This window comes from Stenella coeruleoalba (genome assembly GCF_951394435.1).
Source record: "Stenella coeruleoalba genome assembly, chromosome: 2".
In the NCBI taxonomy this organism is placed as follows: Eukaryota; Metazoa; Chordata; class Mammalia; order Artiodactyla; family Delphinidae; genus Stenella; species Stenella coeruleoalba.
The window spans coordinates 42,328,457-42,355,193 of NC_137147.1; the positions used below are offsets into that span (position 1 = coordinate 42,328,457).

The 26,737-nt window shown below is 35.8% G+C and overlaps 1 protein-coding gene across 1 annotated transcript; it reads right to left on the reverse strand.

Annotated features, from left to right (window-relative positions):
* On the reverse strand, positions 1-26,059 carry ACTR10 (actin related protein 10). Its single transcript, XM_079912196.1, has 13 exons — positions 25,874-26,059; positions 23,668-23,740; positions 21,686-21,768; positions 20,324-20,432; positions 18,591-18,698; positions 16,287-16,354; positions 15,937-16,016; positions 11,222-11,257; positions 7,598-7,677; positions 7,445-7,518; positions 4,804-4,885; positions 3,155-3,356; positions 1-1,845 (listed from the first exon to the last, which is right to left on the reverse strand). Exons 1-13 carry the CDS (start codon positions 25,948-25,950, stop codon positions 1,664-1,666), a joined length of 1,254 nt encoding a protein of 417 aa, XP_079768322.1. The 5' UTR covers positions 25,951-26,059; the 3' UTR covers positions 1-1,663.
* Positions 26,060-26,737: the final 678 nt, after the last annotated feature.

The window sequence follows — 26,737 nt, forward strand, 5'->3', positions numbered from 1 at the left end:
GCAATAAGCAATTGATCCCTTTATGGCACACACCACACTGTTTATCGTCACCTGTGTACACATCCACTTCTGCTAACCTGCAACCCCTCTAAGGGCAAAGGTCCATGTCTTCCTGTTGCAGCAGTTATAGAATCTAAAACTATACTAGGTACGCAGTAGAGAGTCAATAAATACTGAATGAATCTTAGTTTGGGGCTACTAAAGTAGGATTACATGGTGACAAAGTAGAGCTAGTAGTATTTTTTAAAGTAATACACACACACACACACACACACACACAAATGAATCCTTTCCTATTCTTTTTTTTTTAATATATTTATTTTATTGTTGGCTGTGTTGGGTCTTCGTTGATGCGCGCAGGCTCTCTCTCTAGTCGTGGCGAGCGGGGGCTACTCTTCGTTGCGGTGCCTGGGCTTCTCACTGCGGTGGCTTCTCTTGTAGCGAAGCACAGGCTCTAGGCATAGGCACGCAGGCTTCAGTAGTTGTGGCTCGCGGGTTCTAGAGCGCAGGCTCAGTAGTTGTGGCGCACAGGCTTAGTTGTTCTGCAGCATGTGGGATCTTCCCAGACCAGGGCTCGAACCCGTGTCCCCTGCATTGGCAGGCGGATTCTCAACCACTGCGCCACCAGGGAAGCCCCAATCCTTTCCTGTTCTTAATGCCAGGAACCAGCTCTTTCAAGTGTGACTTGGTGTTGGTATCTTCATACATAAATCATATAGCAAAAGTAGGAAGGATCCAGAAAAAGGACAATCAAAATGATTGAACTATGAGTAAAAATGGACTTGGGATATATAGTCTAGAAAATGTATAAATTCATAATCGGTCTTCAGGACTATGAGCATACATACGCATATATTTCCCATTCATAGGTATTTAGAAAGAATGAAACCAGCAAAATTCTCGTAAGAGGCAGTTCATTAAAAACAAAGGAAGAAAAACAAACAAAAATAAAAATTAAATAATGACTGAGTACATATTTCAAAGAACCCCTGCCTTAGAAGATAAAAAGCACAAAAGATTAAAGACATTATGAATACATGTTTATAAAGCAGTTTCATAAAAATGCATAAAATGAGTATCTCCGCATAAAAATGAAATATCTTTTTTCTTAGCAATTCATAAAATAAACTGTAAAGTTAAAAAGTGAACATTTCCCCATTTTCCTTACCAAATGCTTAACTATGCTACCCAACATTCTCAGCCCAAAAGTAGCATAATTATAACATGGACACAAACATCAAAACAAAAGGATTTTAAGACACAGACCCATGTTAATACTTGAAATAACTGGTAACATTATTCTTTAAATAAAATAATTGTTGAACACAATGAAATTAATGAAGTCTCCAATGCCCAGGACAGATTATGTGAATTGTGGAGGGACAATGTTTTTATTCTTTTTGAAAAATGAACTATGCAACAAACTTCCAAAATTAACTGCTTTACTATATTTTATTGATATAAATACAACTAATTTCAATAAGCATCAGCTACCATTCTACCATTACACCAAAGGCAAAATGATTAAATACTAATGTGAAGTATAATTACAGAAACGCTTGCACGTCTACTAAAGTCATCTCTAACACCATCCCATATACTTTGTACAGTTTGCTTGTAATTGATATTTGAAAAGAAGCAAAGCTGAATTTTAATCAAACTTTCATTTCTCAGTGGAAAATGCTCTCTTCATCAGAGGTGGTTGAGCCTTCCCGACATCAAACATCATTTCCAAAGGTGGGTTATTAAGAGAACACCAATCAGGTATACGGCCTGTCTGGTTGTAATATTCCTTTGAGACTGAACGGCTCCCAAGTATGTCTTGCAGTGCTCCAAAAATAGCTCCTGTGTGGTAAACATATTTTTATAGCTGATATGAAAACTTTTACTGGAAAATTTTATGTACACATACATCCACTTCATTATATGACAAGAGAGAACAGGTAAAATTCAGTAATGCATATTCACAGTCTTCAAATTAATTCCGGTTAAGTTGTTCTATATCCTATATTTTGAAAAACAGGCTAAGCCATAACTCCTGTGTTGAAACTAACTTAAATGTTCTAAACTAGATTATAGTGAAAATGATAAGTATTACTGTGTTCAAATGCAGGTAGAGTGAGGTAGAGTAAGGTGGAAAGTATTTTCAACTCTGTGTAAACACAAGAAATAATCATCTTAGTTTTCTTTGCCACACTCTAAGATTATATGTCAGTAAAAAAACAGCAGTGCAAAACTCAATAAGCCAACCGTAGTATCCTAAGAGTCTATGCTGAAGACCTTATAAGACCCACAAGGCAGTTTCAAAAAAATAACTTAGTGACCAAATCCATTCTTCCTAGATCAAAATTACGTTTTGACCAAATTCTACTTTATAAGAAATATAATACGTATCAATTTAAATCTCAAGACTTGTTTTTTCTCTCTAAATGATCCTGATACCTATGAGCTGTAACTGCATCATAAGACACATATCAGAACTTACACAAATATACACATCTATGATTGTTCTCTCTTCAAAGTAGTCTCTTTATTAGGCTATTTCCGTATTTCAATAAAACTAATAAAACTATCATTTCCTAAAACATTCAATAAACTCAGTCACAAAATATAGTGTAATTATAAAATAAAGAGATCAGTTTTCATATATGGCTCACAAATTAGCTTTGTAAGGAATTAAAACAAGGGTTCTAAGCAATGGTAGCATAATTAAAATAAATGCATAGCTATCACTATCATTATGCAGGATGACTTTAATTGGACAGAGTTCACTGAAAAAAAAATAGAAGTGCAAATGATAAGAGAAATAAGTATATAATTCTGAAAACTAATAATTTAAGGAAAAGTAAATGTTCAAAGAAAATTATTTAATAGTTCTATTAGTTTACTAAGTACACAATTTTGAACAATGAATCATCTGTTCTAATATAACCATTAGTAATGTCATTCAGGAACCAATTACTATATAATCATTATTTTTAAAAGTGAAATTCTTGGGAATTCCCTGGCAGTCCAGTGGTTAGGACTCCACACTTCCACTGCTGGGGTGCCTGGATTCAATCCCTGGTCGGGGAACTAAGATCCCGCAAGACATATGGTATGGACAAAACAAAAACAAAGACAAAAACAAAAAAGAAAAAAAAGCAGTTCTTACCTCCCAACCAGGCTACACAATTAGCCTTTGCAGGTGGAGTATGAATTCGGAATGTCTTGGTGCCAAGTATTTTTTTATATTTTGGTTTTTCTACCAAATACCTTATTTCTGCAAGTAGTCTGTGGAGGAATCCTGGCAACATAGACGTGCCACCTATGACTACCAAGTTCTCTGCTAGTTGCTTCCTAGTGTCTATTGGGCACTGTTATTAAAGAGAAAGAAAAAAAGAATTAACTATAAATAATGCTTGATTGAATTTAAGAAAATATACACATTATTAGGTGATCATTTGTATTACAAAAAAGGGCCACAGCAAGGTTTCTTTTCTTTAATTAATTAATCTATTTATCTACCTATCTATCTGTCTTTGGCTGCATTGAGTCCTCGCTGCTGTGTGCGAGCTTTCTCTAGTTGTGGCGAGCGGGGGCTACTCTTCATTGCAGTGTGTGGTCTTCTCATTGCAGTGGCTTCTCTTGCTGTGGAGCACGGGCTCTAGGCGCATGGGCTTCAGTAGTTGTGGCACACAGGCTCAGTAGTTGTGACACATGGGCTTCGTTGCTCCACGGCATGTGGGATCTTCCCGGACCAGGGCTTGAACCCGTGTGCCCTGCACTGGCAGGAGGATTCTTAACCACTGCGCCACCAGGGAAGCCCTTTTATCTTTTTGTTTTTTTAATTGGGGTATAATTGTTGTACAATGTTGTGTTAGTTTCTGCTGCACAGCTAAGTGGAGTTCCCTGTGCTATACAGCAGGTTCTTATTAGTTATCTATTTTATAATATTAGTGTATATATGTAAATCCCAATCTCCTAGTTCATCCCACCCCTCAGAAAGGGCTACAGCAAGGTTTCTTTGACAAGAGTTTTTCAAGTGGCAAATAAACCCCATGATAATATTATCATGTACTTATATAAATCCTTAAAGATTTAAAAAGCTAATAGTGTAGACTTTTAAATTCCACAGGGAATATAGTAGTAATATGGGAGTATTCTCATTTTCAGGGTAGAATGACTGAGCTGAGCAAAGAACATGAGAAGAAATAACTTTTCATTTCTTTTTTAGTAAGGAAAACATGTGGAAACCTGATTTTTCTAAGGTACTATATCCATTATATCCAGAGCCTGTTATCGAGTGGGAAGATAACATTCTTAGAAAAATTGTTTCCACATCAGTTCTCTCTAAGCATCAGGAATGTTACAGTCCTTCAATGATGTTATGTTTTTCATAAAGTCCTCAAGTAGAGCCATAGAGGTAGACAATATCTCCCAAAGTGATAGTATTTTATAGGAGTTCTATGGTCCCACAGTCATTAAACAAAAGAGACATATACCTTGTGGAATGAAAAACTTCATACTACACAAACCTACATTTGAAGAAACTACAAGCCATACTAGGTACAAAATAAAAATCTGTTATCATTGTCATGGAAAAAATGCATGATGTGTCTATAGAACGTATTATCCCGGGTTTGAAATGTTGTGGGTACCATATATAAGTGCCAAAGTAAAACTCATTAACTATAAAACTTCACATAAAAGCTAAAAAATGTAACTAATGGCTAAAATTAAAAATACAGACAATATGATTTTTAAAATTTCTCTGTAAAGGGCTGTATTCATAAATTGAAACCTTTTACAAAATAAAAGTACCTGCATAAGGGAATCCAATATTAAAGTGGCAACTGATTTCTCTTCATTATCTTGCTCAAAAAGGATTTCCACAACCGAATCTCTAATGAGATTAAAAACAGACAGTGTTTTGTTGGCATCACATAATATGACATAGTATATACCATTAGTTCTACTGACATATTTTTAGGTACCAGTACTATATTAATGTAGAGTAATGGTTAAAACACAAGGTGTTTGCATTTGTAAATGAGAAAAATAATAGCACTTGCCTCACAGGTGTTGTGATAGAGATTCAATGAGTTAATAGAACAGTGCCTGGCACATAGGAGGTACTCCCTAAGTACTAACTATAACTATTATTATTATGTATAGATTTACAAATATTTTGTCCACCTTAAACCTAATAACAGAAAAGGAGCGAAATTCTGTAATAGTTGGTAGAATTCAACAAGCAGATCAGTAGTGATACAACAGATTTGAAACCAAACAAGACCCTCCCCCACCCAGCCCAAAGTATTTCTTTGTTTTTAAAAACAATACATGGCAAAGATGGCTAGTTGCCTAATAAAATATTCATGTGCCTGTTCATTTTCAAATTAAAAGATATAGAACTATTAGGGTTATTTTTGGTAGCACAAGGAAGATCTTTGTTGTGATGGAATAGTTCTATATCTTGATCGTGGTGGTTGGTGCTGATTATGGAAATCTACATGTGATACAATTACACAGAACAATATATACACACTGCACCAATGCCAATTTACTGGTTTTGATATTGTACTATAGTTACATAAGATGTATCCATTGGGAGAAACTGGGTGAAGAGTACATGGGACCTCTCTATATTATCTTGGCAACTGCCTGTGAATCTGTAATTATTTGAAAATAAAAAAAGATAAAACTCCTATAAGCTGGATACAATGCCCCTCCCCAGTTGAAACACTGTATTTATCAGCCTCCCTTGCAGCTAGATATAGCTAAGTACCGGACAATGAGATGGAGGCAAAAGTAGTATGTGGGACTGCTAGAAAGTCCACTTTAAAAGGAGAGGAAGCATTTTTCTCTTTTCCTTCCTAGGATTGCATGCTTGAAACACGGATGGAGTAGCTAACTTTACCAGCTACCCTGGACCCCAAGGACAAGGGCTACACCTCAAAGATGATAGGTGGAAGGAAGCTTGGGTCACTGGTAGCAGTTATCATACCATCCTTGGACTATCTACCTCTGAACTTCTTTTAAATGACAGACAAATTCTATCCTGTTGAAGCCACTATTTTCAGGTTTGTATAACTGGTAAACAAACTGAACCCTAACCAATGCAATATAAAGCTATACATATACATATACATACAATATCTTTTAAAATAAAACTGGGACTATACTATGCATACTACTTTAAAGAGTTTTGAATCTTTTTCAAAACATAAAATTCTCTTCCTGATATTCAACCTACTTCCTAACTGTCGATTTTGATCTCAGTATACTGAGATCTACAGTATGCTGAACACTCACTCACTCACAGTTAGTTAGCCACTTGCCTCTATGCCTGCATACTTTTGCTTCTACCAGTTGAGCTAAATACTCACAAAGCATCAGTTTTCTTTTCCCAAATCTTTGTCAGTTAATTTGATATTGAAATGACATAATTTAACAATTATCACTTAAGCAATGAAATATTATGGTAGAAAATAAACACTTATTTTCTTCTGTTATTCTGGGCTCCACTAAACAATCAGGAGAAATTTTTACGTAGTAAATTAGTGAATATAACTTAACTAAAAGGTAAAATGATAAAAACTTACTACCAAAAAGTGTTACATTCTGACTTTTTTGTTTCCCCAACCTACTATCTTTAACATCTGTATATTTATGTTCATCCTTCTAGTATCTCAACCTCTATGTTAATTATCTCAAAATCTAACAGGATCTTCTATATTTATATAATTCTTTTCTGTGCATCTTCTGATCTAGTATTTTACAGATGAAACTTTTATAATACAAATTTTATATAGCTTGGGTATAAACAAAAATTACATTGTTACCAATATAATCATGTAAGTCCTTGACAACTTATATTGCATCATCAGACCGAATAATGAATAATAAAAAGGTGAATTACTAACTGGTCCTAAAGATTTAGTATATTTGGAAGAATGCATTCTTTCTAACAAGCCAATGTTTTAAAGCAGGAGTCAGCAAACTATGGCCTGCAAGCCAAATCCAGCCCACTGTCTGTTTTTTCAAATAAAGTTTTATTGGAACACAAGTCATGCTCACTCATTTACACATTGCCTATGGCTGATTCTGCACTCCAACTGTACAGCTGAGTAGCTGCAACAGAGACCATATGGCCCACCAATCCTAAGGTATTTACCATTTGGTCCTTTACAGAAAAAGTCTGATGAATCCTGTTTTAAAGTATCATACTTTATTCTCCATCTCAAAGAATGGTTGATTCTGAATTACTTTGAAGAACAGAAAAAAAATTTTTTTTATGTTTTAAAACATTAAGAAGTCGAATAATAAAAATAAACACGAGTGATGAGGCTTAATGAAAAACACATAATTATTAAATCAACAATACTAAAGGCTTATACAAATATTCAGGCCAAAAATTTATTTTAGTTCATTATTTTGCTCATAAAAATTAAGGTCTAACCTGATTGATCCAAGGACATGTAAAATCTTCTCTCCATCTAATGGGTAGTCAACATTTGGAGGTGGTGAGGGACGCTGAAATATAAGTATCATAAGCATAAGTATACAAATTACAACCTCTGAAAAAAAGAATATACATTTATTTTTAGCTTACCTCAGTATTCCCATCAATATTAAATTTTGCTGCTTGGATTTTTAGTCCACGCTTCAGATCACTAACAAAGCAAGTGCGCACTTAAAAGAAAAGGAGACATTGTTATGGTTTGTGATTGAATCAATGTCCCAGTTAAAACAATTCTATTCAAGTGGACATGTTAATCACCTGTTCCTTCCAATTTTATAAACTATCTCCGTCTTTAGTTAGCTTATGACAATTTATACACATATAAAAAACTTTTCATTCACTGAGGAATCATAAGACATGTTCCATGTTCGTCTTCCACAAAGCCACATTAAAAAAAAAACAAAACCATATTTGAGGAAACTTATGTTCTTTGATATTCCTTGTATAAAGAGTACCATAATAAAAATAAATTTTAGCAGCATGAAAATGTAGCCATTCTAATTGAACAGCATATCTCTTTGAACCAGATTGATTTATATCTAATCCTACTTATCTATCCTATTCTTTTTTAAAAATGTTGGTTGGTCAGAACACAAAGCTAAATTTTGGTCTTAGTTACAGTAACACTCCTTAGTTTAGGGTTTTCTGGGATGATAATTTTCTCCCTCTTGCACACTTTATCTTCTTTTCTTTCACTATGAACATTTATTCTTTTAAAGATTATTTCTGTTGCAAAGTACCTTTTATAATAAGTGGGTGCAAATTATTTTCAGAAATAGGTAAGGAATAAAAAATTTTTTCAAGTAGAGACAAAATTGATGTTGAGGGACTTCCCTGGTGGCTCAGTGGTTAAGAATCCGCCTGCCATTGCAGGGGACATGGGTTCCAGCCCTGGTCCGGGAAGATCCCACATGCCACGGAGCAACTAAGCCTGTGCACCACAACTACTGAGCCTGCACTCTAGAGTCTGCGTGCCACAACTACTGAAGCCCGTGTACCTAGAGCCCGTGCTCCACAACAAGAGAAGGCACTGCAATGAGAAGCCAGTGCACTGCAACGAAGAGTAGCCCCTGCTCGCCGCAAATAGAGACAGCCCATGTGCAGCAATGAAGACCAAATAAATATATTAATTAATTTTTAAAAATTGATGTAGAGAGCAAGAAATCTAATGATTTGGTTAATGACTTGCAAAACATGCTGACATAAACTTATATATTATACAAAATTCTTTTCATTTACTAATTCAAAATATATTTGTTAAGAATCTACAATATGCCAAGAACTGTATAGCGCAGGAAACTATATTCAATAAAATCTTGTAATAACCTATAATAGAAAAGATTCTGAAAAAGAATATATATAACTGGGGACTTCCCTGGCAGTCCAGTGGTTAAGACTCTGTGCTCCCAATGCATGTGTTTGATCCCTGGTCGGGGAACTAAGATCCCATAGATTGCATGGCACAGCCAAAAAAAAAAAAAAAAAAGAAAAGAATATATAAAGCTGAATCAGTTTGCTGTACCCTGAGACACTGTAAATCAACTATACTTCAATTTTAAAAAAAAAGTTTACAATATGCTAATATGCTAGACAGTAAGCTACGTGCTCAAGTTATTTACATATTTTATACTTTAAGTCCTCATAACTAAGCAAGGTAAATACTTAGACTTCTACATCTTATATACTTGGCATATGAAGGTGTTCTTCTTTAAGGAAACCAAATTCACTGAATTAAAAATCTAAGAACAGATAAATTACACTTAAGGATTTTAAAATAATTGAAAAAAATGTAGGTACTACATAAGTAATATAAATGAGTGGGCAAGAGTATGTGTACGTATTGCATATTTGTTTTTAATAGAAACGGGTTCCTACTGTACATATTATTCAGCAACATGCTTTTTCCCTTAATACATTATGGATATCCTTCCAAATCAATACATCTAGCTCCTCCTTTTAAAAAGCTATATGGTGGGACTTCCCTGGTGGTCCAGTGGTTAAGAATCCACCTTGCAATGCAGGGGCAACTAAGCCTGTGCACCACAACTAGAGAGAATCCACGCGCCGCAACAAAAGATCCTGTGTGCCGCAACTAAGACCCGACGCAGCCAAAAATTAAATAAATAAATATTTTAAAAAACAAATAAATAAAAGCTATATGATATTCCTTATTATGAAGTCACCAAATTTCATTCAACATACACTCTTAGATAGGATGCACACTTTTCAATTTTTATATATATGTCAGAATGCTTTCCAAAGAGTTTAATTTTCAATTCTTACTAATAGCAATATATTAATTTTCCCATAATCTCACGAATACTAAATGTCTATCTTTCAAATTTTTGCCAATCTGATGTTTCCCTGGGTAATGGGAAAGTTGAACATCTTTTCACAAGATGGAAGCTATATGGAAAGAAACATTCCAAGGAATTATCAACTGTTACATCATGGGGGATAGGACTGGAAGAACGAAAGGGAAACTATTTGTTTCACTTGAGATATTTCTGTATTATTTGAGCTTTTGCAATAAGCATGTACAAATGACTGAAATTTTATAATAACTGAAGAGATTTTAGGTAATTATACAACATAAGTAAGCAATATAATGAAGAACAAGATCCATTTTACAGCCCTAGGTCTAACCCTACCTATTGTGTGACACTGAACAAATCACTTAATATTTCAGGGACCCAATTGTACCAGATTACCTCCAGGTCCCATTTAACTCTAAAATCCATTATTGTCTAATTCTCTATTAAATATTCTAGAGTATTAATTTTACATGACACTTTCAGTAATGAAGAACATTACATTATAGTTTAACTGCTTTTCCTTTTAGTGAATCAAAATACCAGAAAACTCAATTTAAATATTATCATAAAAATACACTCTAGCAAAGGAGAAGTAACATATCTTATTAAAGTGAATCTAATATACTTTACCCAACTGTAGAATTTCTGAAATCAGTAAAATGACTGACCTTATAAAAATGACCTTTAAAATACTAGAGTTTAAAAAAATGCTAAACAACATAAAATCAGTGGCTTTCATAAGTAATGTAACTGTTAATTCATACTGTGAAAACTACTAATTCCCTAGTAACTCTCTATACTCTATCATTGAGAAGTTTCTTCAATAATACATCAGGCTTCCCTGGTGGCACAGTGGTTGAGAGTCCGCCTGCCGATGCAGGGGACACGGGTACGTGCCCCGGCCCGGGAGGATCCCATATGCCGCGAAGCGGCTGGGCCCATGAGCCATGGCCGCTGAGCCTGCGCGTCCGGAGCGTGTGCTCCGCAACGGGAGAGGCCACAACAGTGAGAGGCCTGCGTAGCGCAAAAAAAAAAATAAATAAATAAATAAAAATAATAATACATCAAAAGTAATGCCAAAAGGGAATTCTCTGGTGGTCGAGTGGTTAGGACTCCATACTTTCACTGCCGAAGGCCTGGGTTCAATTCCTGGTCAGGGAACTAAGATCTTGCAAGCCACATGGTGTGGCCAAAAAAAAAAAGTAATACCAAAAGCTTCCATAAATCTGAAGAAAAACCAATATTTTATTTACGTTATTCTATAGCCTAAATGTTAAATATTTTTAGGATATTACATTATGAATTTAATATATTTTATATCTGTGTAAATACTTAGAAACACTTGCCCTCCAAATGAATACTTAATGATGAAGGGGACAAAAATGGGAACTTAGTTTACCTTTAATGTCCTCCAAGATACCTTCTGGAATTGAACCTAAAACAGAAATTTTTATTTAGAACTACAGAACTTTATAAGCAGAAACAGTCTGTAAAATTGCATTCACATTTCCATTTTCCATTTCAGCAACCTAAAAAAAAATTTAGAAGTACCATAATTTTTTAAAAGCCAAATAAAAAATTCAACTTTGCTTTTAGGGAAGAAACTTCAGCATTCGAAGCCAAGCCAAAGCACGGAAGTTGAAGCCAGATGTGCACAAGGTGCTGAAGAAAGTCACTAATACTCATAAATTTGATAAAAATAAGACCTTAAAAATATCATAGAATAATTGGCAGTAGATAGGAATTGACCAAGAAAATATTTTCTACCATAAAAAGATTTGCTGGTTATCTGTGTTAAAGTACTTAGAAGAAATGGTAGGGCTTAAACATGAGCTATTTACTTTTCTTTAACAAAAAGTGAAGTTTCAAGTTTGCTTACCTTTTCTGTGATAATAAATGACTGTCAGTGACATGCTAACCTAATACATATTTGTAAAAAGGATCACACACAGACTTTTAATTTTTTTCAAGGTAAACGTGACATTTTAAAAAATGAGTGAGAAAGTAGCTATTCAAAGAAACCTATATAATACAGGATGACTTTAGAAGATAGTATTTGCATATGTTACCACTGTTATGTGATTTTGTTGCCAATAAATCTAGGTTTCCAAGTCAGACTGAGAAACAAAGTTTTCTAAGTTTAGAATCTTCTAAACTCAGAATTTTTAACTCATTGTTAAGTATGTAAAAATATTCTGATTGATCTGTAAGAACAAATTATTTATATCAATGAAGACAGAAATTTATAGCTACAAAAGGAATGATTTAATAAGGGTAATCAGGCACTTCTTCCATCTGGAGCTACGTATCTTGTTAGCTACATCTTTACGTTATGACAGCTACTGAAACTAAGAATTAAGATAAAATTAAAACCACACTTTCAAAATGTTAAGCCATAACTTTTTAAAAATAATAAACAATATTTAATCACATTGCTATTCTGAGAGGGAGCAAAAAAAATTTACCATTAGTAAGTATGACTTGAGAATTATTATTTTACCTTTATTATATTGTCCTTTCCAAATTCTTACCTCTGTGTTTTGTAATATAGTAATAATGATACACATATAGTTTATAAATAAATATAGACATAAATATGTATTGCAGGTACATGCTCAAAATTTTTTTACTATGCGGTCAGTGTGTGATCAAAAAGTTTGAAGACTCCTATTGTTAAATATTAAAATTTATCTCACAGGGGGATAAAGATTTCCAAAATGATTTAAACCTGGCTATGAATAGATAAGAGAAATGTAACTAGATTATAAGAACCTGGAAATTTAAGAATAAGTGCTAAAAACCGTAACTTTTCACATGTGCTAAACTCTCTCTAGGAATATTCAAATAAATTCCAACATGTGCCAGAGACATTTGGTAATATGAAAAACAGTTTTCTTTAGGCAACATGGAAGGCAGGCTTCAAAATAAAGGGCTTATTTTAGCTGGGCGTAGATGGTGCTTTGGGAAGGGACTTTTCAATCTTAGGGAATAATCACAGCCATTTAAACTTTGCAAATGAGGAGTAGAAATAAGAGGCATTCACTGGCTCTGGCTTTGAAAAATCATATTTAAATTTCAGCTAATTAAGGAGAATAAGAAGTACAATATTCTATATATAGTTTACTTTTCAACTGTACACTTTTCAAATCAATGTACTTAGGTTAGTCTTTGTAAGTTTTAAGGTAGTATATTCATTCTTTTTTGAACTAGGTTCTAAATACTAAATGAAAGAGGCTCATTCAAAGTTCACTTAAGGATATCCCAGTATATGTAAGACTTATATCTAATCTTTGCTAAGGACCTTGACAAGAGATATTTAAAATACATTTGCATTTCTGATCCTCCTAAGTGGATCCTTCAGCAAACAGTGATATGATTTAATTCCTCAATTATTAGGATTGCAGACTCAAGACTTTTGGGGCATATGAGAGGGAAAGATTAGAATCACAGTCCAAGACAGTTGGTTAAAGAAAGGGGTGTCCAAGAACATACAGTTTAGAATTTTAAGGAAATGTCATAGTTTTAGTGAAGAGCTTTATTAAAAACATCTGGGGGCTTCCCTGGTGGCGCAGTGGTTGAGCGTCCGCCTGCCGATGCAGGGGACGCGGGTTCGTGCCCCGGTCCGGGAGGATCCCACATGCCGCGGAGCGGCTGGGCCCGTGAGCCATGGCCGCTGAGCCTGCGCGTCCGGAGCCTGTGCTCCGCAACGGGAGAGGCCCCAACAGTGAGAGGCCCGCGTACCGCAAAAAGAAAAAAAAAAAAAAAAAAAAAAAAAAACATCTGGGAGACTTCCCTGGCGGTCTAGTGGTTAAGACTCCGCGCTTCCATTGCAGGGGGCATGGGTTCGATCCCTGGTCTGAGAACTAAGATCCTGCATGCCGTGGCATGGCCACCAAAAAAAAAAAAAAAAAAAGAAAAAAAACTTGGGATGCTACACTAAACTTATTACCTTTGGATATCTTTTATTAACTAACTGTCATCATGATATACTAAAAAGGTAACAAAGTTTATCTGGAATAGAAAAATAATAATCTGATCTACAGAATGAAGAATGTGCTATTATCTTAACTACCTAAAGAAGAACAGGAAAACAATATATGCAAGGATAAATGTCCTAACAACCCACCTTTGTCTTTCCAACATTTATTCAGTGCCCAGGCACTTGAAAAATAAATAAGACAGGGATTCTCAAAGTCTATCGAGGGAAACAGTTATCAGGTAAATGAGGCTGTTATATGTACTATAATAAATACTGCTGAGGGTGTAACAGAGAAGGGAGCAATTTATTCTGCTTAGGGAAAATGAGGAAGGTTTCACAATCAAGATAATCTTTCAGTTGAGTCATGTAGAGGGATCAAAAACCCAAATAGGTAAAGAAAAACATCCCAGGTAAAGAAATAGTATAAATGAAGGCACAGGGTTGTCGAAGAACAATGGTGCCAGGAAGATGTATGAAATTTACTGTAGCTGAAATAAGGTGCAAAGGGTTGAGTTTAGTAGTTAAAGCTAAGAGGTAGAATAAAGTCGGATTGTGAAGAAACATGCATATCAAACAGATAATTTGGGTTTTAACCTGTGGAGGCCAGCAAAAATTCTCAAGCAAAAGAGAAATGTAATCAGATTAATTTTGTGAAAGTTATTCCTGCTAACAGTGTGAAATAGACTAAATGGGTCCAAAAAGCAGGCTCCTGTAATAATCCAAGCAAGAAGCAATGAGGGCCTAGTTGACGTCTTTGTTTTCAGATGTTCTGTGTTGTGGAGGACAGAAAAAAAAGAGATGAAAAAGAGATTTCTGAGGGAGAATTGAAAGGACTGATAAACTCCCAGTTATCTAAAATGGGAGCTCAGTAAGATATTATCTTTATCTAACCATGATTTGTTAAAATGAATTTAGAGAAAGAGATAATGTATTTACTTCTGGAAGTCTTAAGTTTGAGGTGCCGAGAGGGATGCCTAGTTTATATCTAATAATCAATTGGAATTATGAATATGAAGTTTAGAAGAAGGGTTGGGCCCAGTGATACACTTAAGAACCAACAGCATATTGATGTAGCTGAAGTTACGGGAACACATGAGATCACTTTTTTTTTTTTCTTTTTTTTTTTTTTTTTGCGGTACGCGGGCCTCTCACTGCTGCGGCCTCTCCCGCTGCGGAGCACAGGCTCCGGACGCGCAGGCCCAGTGCCCATGGCTCACGGGCCCAGCCGCTCCGCGGCACGCAGGATCCTCCCGGACCGGGGCACAAACCCGCATCCCCTGCATTGGCAGGTGGACTCCCAACCACTGTGCCACCAGGGAAGCCCCATGAGATCACTTTTAAAAAGACAGTAGGAAGAAAAAAAGGAACAAAAAATAAACCGCTAGAAGAATATCAGCAGAGAAAGCAAGAGCAGAGGAAATTAAGAAGGAATACTTGGAGAAATAAGAGAAAACCATAAAGGAAGAAAAGTCCTGAAAGCCAAGGGAAGAGATAATAACAAGAGTATATGACAGGGCTTCCCTGGTGGCGCAGTGGTTGAGAGTCCGCCTGCCGATGCAGGGGACACGGGTTCGTGCCCCGGTCCAGGAAGATCCCACATGCCGTGGAGTGGCTGGGCCCGTGAGCCACGGCTGCGGAGTCTGCGCTCCGCAACGGGAGAGGCCACAACAGTGAGAGGCCCGCGTATCAAAGAAAAAAAAGAGTATATGATAATCCAGATGCAAACTATTATATATAGGATGGATAAACGACAAGGTCCTATTGTATAGCACAGGGAACTACATTCAATATCCTGTGATAAGCCATAATGGAAAAGAATATGAAAAAAGTATATATATGTATAACTGAGTCACTTCGCTATGCAGCAGAAATTAACAACATTGTAATTCAACTATACTTCAATAAAATTTTTTTAAAAAGAGTATATGATAATCCATAATGTCAAAAGTTCTGGAAAGAATGAATAAAATTCAACTACTGGATTTGGTGATTAACAGCTCAATGATGACCTTATAATTGGAGCCATGTCACCAGAGTGATGTGAGAAAGAGAATAGCTATGCAATGGGGGGGGGGGGGGGAAATGAGTTGAACGAAAAGGGAATGTAAACCACTCAAAGTTTATAATGATTTTACCCATCACAGAGGGAAGGCTCTGTTCTTTAGCAGCACCTGTGTCAACAGTACATTGTTCCAATAGTTGAGTTTCCAACTCCCTGAAGATTAAAAAAAAAAAAAAGTTACTGGAATTACAATAATGCAACTGATATCCTTTTCTTATTTAATACTTTTACTTCATAACAGATCATGATGCTTTAAATAAAAGTGGTTTTACCCTTAAAAGATGAATATACTCAAGGCTAGTAAAGAATGGAATAAATAACATTAAATGTCCATACTACAAGTCCTCTATTGATCACTGTAAAAAAAAATTGCTTGTTTTTTGGCACAGGTGAAGCAAATGTGCTAAATGCCAAGAAACTTACTTGTGAAGAGCTTTTCCTCCTAGGGGGAGTGCTCCCCAACAATTTAGTACTGGGATTCCTTCATATATCTATAAGGCAGTCAAGGGTATTACTATTTTAGGAGGTAAAATGTGTTTCCCTCAGTATTTTCTTCACCTCTGCATTATTGTTCTAAATCAGCTTGGCTGGCAAATTCTTATTTCTTTTTTTAAAAAGAGTTACAGAAAAATCAGAGTCTTTTTCCTTCTCCAAAGAAAACAGTTAAACATATACATACACAAATACATACACACACACACACACACACAGAATTCATTCGTTAGAGCTTGGGTGTCCAACAATGTAGCCACTGACCACATGTGGCTATTGAGCACTTGAAATATGGCTGGTCCGAATTGAGATGTGCTGTAAGAATAACCTCCACAGCAAACACAGGAAACTTAGTAATAAAAAAAAAAACCTGTAAAATATCTCATTATAATTTATTATATTGACTACATATTGAAATGATAGTATTTTAAATACATTGAGCTAGATAAAATACACTACTAATGGCCTCTCCCGTTGCGGAGCACAGGCTCCGGACACGCAGGCTCAGCGGCCATGGCTCACGGGCCCAGCCCCTCCGCGGCATGTGGGATCTTCCCGAACCGGGGCACAAACCCGTGTCCCCTGCATCAGCAGGCGGACTCTCAATCACTGTGCCATCAGGGAAGCCCCTGAACTTTTAAAATTTGTAGCTCTTAGAAAAATTTTAAATTACATATGTCTCACACTGTATTTCTATCAGAGCTGAGAGGACAGTGGACAATACTGTACTGTAGGTTTGCTACTTTATTTTATATATTGTTTTTGCTGATGTTTCATAAGTACATTATTTATGAAAAAGAAAAAAGTATATTGTTAAGAGCACTGGCTTTGGAGACAAACATGGGTTTATATCTTGGCTATACACTTAATATTAACTTGGGTCAACTACCATCTCAACTTTCAATCATATAATGAAGAGAATAATACTTTTGTTGCAGGGACTAACACACAAAATACTTTATATTTAAAAAAGCTATTGCCTAGTTTAGTTCTTTAGGAGCTAATGATTCTTGATTTCCTTCCCATGAGTACTTCTTCTAATAAATACACATATAGGTCTCAAAATTGCAAGAGTCTTGCATTTATGTACTTCAAACTCCTTTTCAAATGTAGCAAATGTCTACTGTAACATTTCTAAGAGATGTTTACCTATACTCTACTTAAATTCTTCTAATGATGGGGAATGGACCAGTTTATAGTCAGTAATTTCACTGTGGAACAGCTTAAATTACTAGGGAGTTCTTCCTAATGGCAAATGATATAAAAACTACAGCACTTACTGTGCAATTTACGTGCTAGGTCTTACGCTAAATATTTTAAATACATTATCTCACTCAAGATACACAATGCCCCTATGAGGTGGAATTATTATAATTCCCATTTTACAGATGAGGAGACTAAGCCCAAAAGAGATTAAGCTACTTGACCAAAATCATACAACTAGAAAGAAGCTTAGCTGTCATACTGCCCCCATCATAGCCTCAGGAAATAGATTGAAAAAAAAATCTATTTACTTTTCCACAGTGAGCCCTTCAGCTACTTGAAAGCAGATTTCACGTTGCCATTTAAGTTTTAACTTTTGATTTAACTTTCTCATTTATCTTTTTTAATTTTTTTATTTTTATTTATTTATTTTTCATTCCCCTATTCTACACTCCCTCTAGCCCCTGGAAACCACTAATCTACATCTGCCTTTTTTTCTTTTTCTTTTTTTTTTTTTACGTGGACCATTTTTAAAGTCTTTATTGAATATGTTACAATATTGCTTCTGTTTTATGTTTTGGCTTTTTGGCCGTGAGGCATGTCAGATCTTAGTTCCCCAACCAGGGATTGAACCCGCACCCTCTGCACTGGAAGGCAAAGTCTCAACCACTGGACTGCCAGGGAAGTCCCTAACTTTTTCATTTCTGTTTCCAGTTATTCTTCATATGATCTTTTCTTAGAACTTGACTATCCTACCCATCTTCTTTGACACATCCTAATTAGCGGATATTCCTCTTAAAAACTGAACGTAATAGGTCTGATCTCTGGAGTTTATATTGGGACCAAGTCATAATGACAATTTCTACAAAAAGTAAATTTAAGTCTCACAATCCTGTGAATTTTTTCCACATATGTCATATTTGTACATGATAACCCAAAATAGCTTGATGCAATAAAAACAATTTGTAATAAGCCTAATTATTCTAAAGTAGAGTAAAAACTGCAAAATTAGCTGGTTTACAAAAAAGATACAGGTAACACCAGGCTTTCCCTATATCCACAATCCAGGACCATGGCAGAGTTTATCCCAAGTGTAAGAAGAGCCATTAGATGACTTGGAGCAAGCAAGACAGATGGAACCTAGAAAACAACAAATCCAAAACAACAACAACAAAACCAGAATGAATGTCAGTAGTTGAAGGTGTTTCCCTTACATTTCAAATATATTTGAAAAAATTCATAATTATGATACCTACTCAACCATTTTATGGCACTAAATTAAGAATTAGTTGATTTATTTGAATTTACACAATAAACAAAATACACTGTAACGAATAGAAACACTCTTTAAGTTCTCTAAGTCTTTTCATTCTGAAATGACAATTATGAAGCATTTTAATTAATTCAGTTCTCTTTTGGAGGGAAAACTGAAAAGGATAAAAGAAGAGGTCCAGAAACATACATTCAAAGGAAGATGCTAAATTTAAAAAATAAAGAGATGCCTTTATCATCAAAATAGAAATAGAGAAGAAGAATTCTTGATTGTCCTCATTCACAAAGTTCACAATATGAACTATATTCTAAAAATATTATAATGTAGCAGTTAAAATTAAATTGAAGAACTACAAAAATCCTTAGCTCTAAGTGACATTTTTCAGTGAAAATTTGCCAGATCTGGTGACATCCCAAATATCAGGTAAATATTCAATCGAAATATGGAAGTCCATAAGAACCAAGTGGCAAACAAAATAATGGCTATATTTCCTTTATCTAAGTACAGCAGGTATTCTGGTTATACACCAGATAAGCATACTAACATAAATATAACTAAAATGCTAAGTTCAAGTAAAAATACAGAAAATCATCTATTTTATTCAGGTAAGAGCTAAAGTGACTTCCTGCTGTGTTTTGTGTTCTCCCTATTGCAAACCAAATTCCTGAATTAGTGACATCAGTAAGTACAGGAGGGTATGTAACCTGTTTCTCTGTGCCTGTCTTACTAAATATTAACTGCCCTTATCTCATAAATACATTGTGATTTTTGATATATTTTGTGTTCAGTAGAATGTATGAAAATTACATTTACATGTGCTTAATTTCTTATATACTATACGCATTTTATACATTCTTCTAAATTGCTGAAAAACTCTAAATTCCTAAGGCAGAGATTTTTTTAAAAAGTTAAATAATAAAGATTCTGGCCTACTATGAAATGTAATCATTTAAGTCATAATTTTGGTCTTTAAAATAATCTTGACTCCTATAAAATGAAAGCTACAAGTAATATTACTAATATCAAGATATAAGAGTCACTCCTGGCACTGCCCACTTACTCTATGGGAGACATTATTTGAATACTCCATTTAAGGGGAATTTAAAGCCTGAAATGAAAGAATTGGAGAATTTAGAACAGTCAGCATAACTAAACAATGAAAACTAGAAAAGACCTGGAAGAAAAACATCAACTTCACAGCACAGAATATAACTTTTAATTTCAGAAAGAAGTCCCAAAACTTAAAACCTGTACTAAACTAAACAAACAAGGGAAACAGCAATAAAAAGAAACCTTCAATTATCTAAGTATTAGATGAAATGCTTATTACGCATGAAGTAACCACACAAAGAAAGAAAATAAACGGTCAATTTGTAAAGGATTCAGTTTATTTTGTCATCCAATTCCTCTTTCCAATGAAGGAAATAAAATGAGGACCTTTTAGTTTAAGCTTTGAGTACCTACTAAAAACAACAAAATAAAAAACAGGTACCTCAAAATACTTGAAAAGAACACGAGTGAGTGTCTCTCTGAAGTGGGAAGGACATAATACCGACTCAATAACCACAACTCTGCGGTCTCTGGGATTCACCAATAGATGCCTGAAAAGTGATAGTTTTGTTTTAAAAGTAAATAAAAGTTTGTATTTATTTTGGTACATAATGCAATTTGTTAAGATTAGAGAAATCGTACCACCTTCACTTAAGAAGCTTTACAACAAAAAGACATCTTCATTTTATTATCTGTGAAAGATCACATTTTCATTTTTTAAATTTTTAAATGTTTTAAAATTTTTTATTCAGTTTTGAAAGGTTATTTTCCATTCACAGTTATTACAAAATATTGGCTCTATCCCTGTGTTGTACAATACAGCCCCGAGCCTATCGTATACCCAGTAGTTTGTGCCTCCCACTCCCTCACCCCTATGTTGTCCCTGGTAGCCCTTAGTTTGCTCTCTATATCTGTGAGTCTGCTTCTTCTTTGTTATATTCACTAGTTTGTAGTATTTTTTAGATTCCACAAAGAAGTGATATCATATAGTGTTTGTCTGTCTCTGTCTGACTTGTTTCACTTAGCATAATGCCCTCCAAATCCATCCATGTTGCTGCAAATGGCAAAATTTCGGGGGTTTTTTATGGCTCAGTAGTAGTCCATGGAATATATCAATATATATGCCACAGAAAGATAACATTTTTGAACTCTTACTACGTGCCATGTACTGTGTCAGGAAATTTACATCTATTAACTCGTTTATCTCAGAAAACAAAAACTATAGCCTATTATGAATACTGAGTTGAGCCATTAAAAAGATATTTTCTTTTTTTAAGCTACAAAAGTAGTATATGCTCACAAGACTCCAAATATTATAGAAGCTTATAACTTGGAAAATACAAAAATACCATATACCTCTACTACCCAGAAACTTTCACTTACAGCAGTTTATAGATTTTCATTATTGTGTATGTCCACACATATATTTTAACAAAAATATTCATTCCATAGATGTTCTTCTGCAACATGTTTTCAATTATCAGAATATCTAAGACATCTTTCTGTATCAGTACATATAGATACAGAACTTTTTAAATGACAATATAGTGTTTCACTATATGGATGTACAATAATTAAATTATCCAATCCCCTTTATTAATAGACATTTGACTTATTTTCGATATTTCCTTATGCTTGCTAGTTTCCTAGTCTTCAAATATATTTTTGAAAAGATTGAAAGTAAGAAAGTTAAAATGGCAATGGAAATTAACCTTTTTTTTGCATTAGAAATAATACAACCAAATATCAGTAGGATGGGCACTAGGAAAAGCTGGGGGGCGGGGGAAACACAATTGCATTTTACCTGAAATACAGTATGTGGATGAATTCCTTTAGGTAGGAATATAATTCTTCTGTATTGATATTATATTGTACAACTTTGATAGGCTATAAAAAATTAAAATGATTTATTAATTTATAATAATAAAATAATCTCAAACTAAAACATGCTTATTTATTTTTCTAATGGATTTTCTGGTAATAAGTCAAAAGCAATTTGTATTGAGAATAGATACAAACATCAAATATAATCACTTAAATTAGAAATGTTTAAGAACTGGCATGTCCAAGATGACAAAATGTTTTGGTTTATGGAATAAAAAATCTGTGTCCACAGTAAGTAAAGAGCTGTACTCATCACATTTTTCTTCCATCTGACATTATTTTGGCATCACCGATAAAAAGCAGCATCAATTAAAAAGCATCAAAGGCTTCCTCAAATACTCCAGACTTGGTTCAGTCCCTGTTATTTACTCCCAAAGCATTGACACTTTTCCTTCTGTAGCATCACCCCACTTAATTACTTGTAAAATGTCTACCTTCCCATTAGACTACAAACTCCATGGGGCAAGAACTACTTCTGGCTTGCTTATGATATATCCTCCTTCAACTGATACAGTGCCAGGAACAAAGCAAACAGCTCATAAATATGTGTGGCAAAAATGAAAACATGCACCATTAGCACTAAAGTAAACCTACCAAACCATGGGTGCTAAGTCAACACTAACACATCACAAGGGCTCCATTTACTGTATCTTGCTCCAATATGTGCTTTTATGAAAACAAATATGCTCATATTTGTTAAATAAGGGAATAATGTCTATATGATGTGAAGGCTGTACAGTTCATATTAGGCAAGAGGAGCTGAAATGATGACAGCAGGGTTATAACCTTCATCAAGGTAAAGAAAGTCATCAACTCAGTGGTCACACAAATCAGCATTCTTTCAGATCTATTTTTAAAAATTTTAAATGATCCCGTGTACCAGGGGCTCCCGTAACAGAGTGGACCCCTTCAAGACTCTTTACTGAGCTGCATTTCTTCCTGGTCCCACCTTAACAACAGTCAGAGAGGCTCAGAGCTCATTTTTATATCTGCATTGTTTCAGCACCCACCAACCAACAGTTTCAATTATTTCATTTTATTTTATATGTCCCCAAGAGAGTTTCCAGCCACACTCAATTGCAACTCAAAGCTATTCCAATTTTTTCCTGAGGTATTAATTTTTGTTTTTCTAATGCTCGGATTACAAAGTTTCATGGGTTTTAAATAATCTACCCCAACCTACTTTTCCCCAAAACCTGTTTTTGTTTGCTATCAAGAAGAGGTTTTTCAGGAATGCAAATATTAAGTTATGGTAGAAAAATCTGTATTTGATTTTACAGGCAAATTTTATGGCATGTAAAATTATTCTTTCTATTGTTCTACAATTCCTACTCTACAAAATTAACTTTGGCAAGACTTGCTTTTAAAAACTGTGTTTTTCACAGGTCTTTTGAATTACAGATAAAGAAATGAGGACCTGGCTCATATTCTGAACAGGGTAAGAATAAAATGATTCTACAATTACATTACAAGGCTCAGGCAATTATTTTATTGAGCTCAAAAACTTTCTCTTAATGTTATATAATTTCATTTATATACATTAAATAGAAAAAGCAAATCTATAAGACAAAGAACATCCGTGGTGGGCTCGGGGTGGGAATGGGGATTAACTATAAGTAGGCATTAGTGATGCTACTGGAATGACAAAAATGTTCTAAAACTGAACTGTGGTGATGGCTGCACAACTTGATATATTTACTAAAAATCACTGAATCGCACACTTAAAATAGATGAATTTTATGGTATGCAAAATTAAACCTAAATAAAGAATCAAAAAAGTTTTCTTGGAATACAGTCTAAGCTATACATTTAGCACTGTTCTAATCAATCTTATTTAAAGTCACATTTAAAAATATTTTACAGTACAGCATTTATTTTCCTAATTTGTCATAAAAAAAATACCTTAGGCATGCCAGCTTTTTTTATCACACTAGGAATTATGCATCTTGGACCAGTTTCTCCAGCAAATCCACATCTACAAATAAATAGAAAATTGAAACAATTCAACTTATTATAACATTCTTTTTATATATTTGTCACAGAAACAAGTTTTTCTGTATTTTTTTCAAAGCAGTGGTCACAAAAACAACTAGAAACATCTCTGATGTATTCAAAGGGACAAAAAACTAGGGAAAAGTTAATACCACCTATTCATAATTATGTATTAAAGGTAAAAAATAAAATTTTTTCAAATTAGTGACAGTGAAATAAACCAGTGTATTATTTTAGGGTCGCATTTACTTTTTTTTCTGTTTTTAATTTTACTTGAATTTTAGGTAACACATCTCTACAGTCCTGAATCTGTACTCCACTATCTGACTTCATGTCTATAATTCATGTTACTCATAATTCCATCATTCTAATATCAGCTTCCATATTGATGCATTTCCTTTGGTCTAGTTTTTAAACTATGCATATGTGACATAATTATAATCACACTGTTCACACATCATGAATTCATAAAATAAGATTCTGCCCATATTGTTAGTCTTCACTGCTATCATTTTTTAAATTGCATAAAATATTTCATCCCTTTTAAAAAACTATTCTCCTTTCTAGAGTATTTAAGTATTTCCATTTCTGTTTCACGTAAAACAAAACTTTGCTAAAAATGTTGTTAAAAAGGATTGCCATGTAAGTTTAGTCTTAATATCTTTCCTTGTCCTGTCTGGTTTTCAGTACTGCTCTCCTCCTATTCCCAAATAGCTCTCTCCATCTTCTTTTAGTCACATCCCCATGTTTACTTGACTTGTACCAGTGCTCCTCAAATTCCCCAGGATGCACAAACTCATCTTATCACCCTCCTGTTGTCTTTGTCAATAACCGTCCTCCTATATAGTAGTTCCATTTCTCATTGCCACAGCATACCTAAAATAATTATCTTTGGGTGTCAGCCTCAAGGTACTTACTATGGTATTTAAATAAACCTTTAAAGATAAATAAAAATATATAATTATGGGAGCATCTTGCTTAGAACAGTAAGAGAATAACATGAACCAAGGACTATGTTTAATCCAATTCTGGAGCACCTGAAGTCCAATTTTCCTGTTTTTTTTGTTTTTTTTCTTTGGCAGCACTGGGCGTCTTGTGGGATCTTAGTTCCCCAACCAGGGACTGAACCTGGCCCTCGGCAGTGAAAATGCCCAGTCATAACCACTGCAGCGCCAGGGAATTCCCTCCAATTCTGAAATAGGCTCTTTTGACCACTTGTTCAACAAATAGTTATTGAACACATACTACATGTCAGGCACTGTTCAGAGACATACAAAATTTTTTCAAATGTTTCCATTTCAGATAGAAGATGCAATTCTGGCTGTCACGTTCCTTTTTCTTGAGAGCAGTACAAGGGCTCTCAATCCGGAGTCCAAGGACCACTGCGATGGTCCACCAACCCCTGAAACTGTGTGCAAATATTTTAAGGTTTGTGTATTTGTGGCTTTCTTTCGGTCGTCAAAGGGATCTATGCCATCCAAAAGGTTGAAAACCACTATTCTAGTGTTTACAAGTTGCCTTTTAAAATGTTAAATTTCCTAATCTAAGAGTTGGTGGGTGGGAGCAACGAAGACTCTTTAGAGAATTATCTATAGGGTTTCAGTTTTTCATGCATTCAGCCTTCCTAATTCGACTTCCTACTCTTGGGAAGCAGTAGCCCTGTCTTAAACATATTTGAATTTCCAACACCAATAGCATCTCTTTTCAATAAATGCTTAATAACGGAGGTCGTCATCAAGCATGACAGTTCGGTTGCCACCTCCCTAAGCAGATAAAGCCAGATAAGCGGGGCCTAGGTCATCGCTGTCATCCCCTGCATAGATGACCCCAAAGAGTCCATTCAGTTTGGGGTGACGACCGGGGCAACAACGAAGGCAACTTTCCCGAAGCCTCCTGGGCCTCTCCAGGAGTCAGAACCTGACCGCTCCACCGGATTCCCGGGATTTGCATCGCCCACGGTGTAAGTAACAAGGGCCGTCATTTGCGGGTCCTGGGGGAAGAAGTGGAGACGGAACAAGCCGCCTCTGGAGCCTGCGACGAGGACCCGGGCTGGGCCTGGGGCTCGGCTACCCGCCCTCCCCTCGGGACGACTGCAGCTGGCGCCGCGGCCACTCACTTGGTAAAAGACTCTCCCAGGTCTATCACGACCGCCGTTTTCTCTCCGCCGCTCCCCAGGCCCTCGTACAGCGGCATGGTAGTAAACAAGCCGGTAAGGAGACGGGCGTCGCCAGACCTCGGCTGCCAACAGCTCTCGGCTCTCGGGGGCGGGGCTGGGGCGACGGCGCGCAGGTGGTGGCGACGGCGGGGGCCTCGCGTGGCCGCGGCGCACGGGGCCCGGGCTGTCCCTGGCTGTGCCTCACTCCGCGTCGGGCTTTGAACCCTCGCAGGAGCTCGCGTCCCGGGGACTAGGAAGGTACGGGTGCAGGCAGCTGCTGATCTAGATGCGGGGGATGCAGAGGACCGAGGCGATCAGGCGCGCCGGGTGCCCCGAGTTGGGGCGGAGTCAACCCCTGGGTCCTTCCCTCCGGACACGCCCTCAAGTGGCGCAGGGGCTGGGGTCCTTTCGAGAGCTTCTGTGGTTAGATCGCTGAACCTCTCCATTGCAGAGGACGCTGAGAGAAGTCACAACCCCAAAAGCTTTGATTCCTGCAGTCTTGGGACAAAATTTGCTGTGCCAGGTGTTTTGCCTATCATTTATTCTTCGCAAGAAATATCGGAAGTAGGTGTTACCTCCTTACGTGTTTGAACCGAAGTAATGTTCCCAGTGCCCCACCGCCAAGCCAGGATTGGACCCCAAGACTTTCTGATTTCAAAGCCTGTACTACTGATGCCTTAGAAAAGAACACGTACAAATTTTTATTTGGAGGTCATTCTGCTGAAAGTTAATTTTAATCTAGAAGAAAGCAGTAGCATCTACAAATCTGTGGAGGAACAATCAAGGTGGTTTAATGGAAGGAACATTGAATCGGGTTCCTGTTTA

Bases quoted from the DNA above. Each gene is read 5' to 3' on its own strand.
- ACTR10 (XM_079912196.1), bottom strand. From the start codon at position 25,950: ATGCCGCTGTACGAGGGCCTGGGGAGCGGCGGAGAGAAAACGGCGGTC. The intron at 3,357-4,803 runs GTACTTTTATTT...CTTTAATAACAG, and splicing joins TATTGGATTCCCTTATGCAG to TGCCCAATAGACACTAGGAA. The intron at 1,846-3,154 runs GTAAGAACTGCT...TTTACCACACAG, and splicing joins TTGTGTAGCCTGGTTGGGAG to GAGCTATTTTTGGAGCACTG.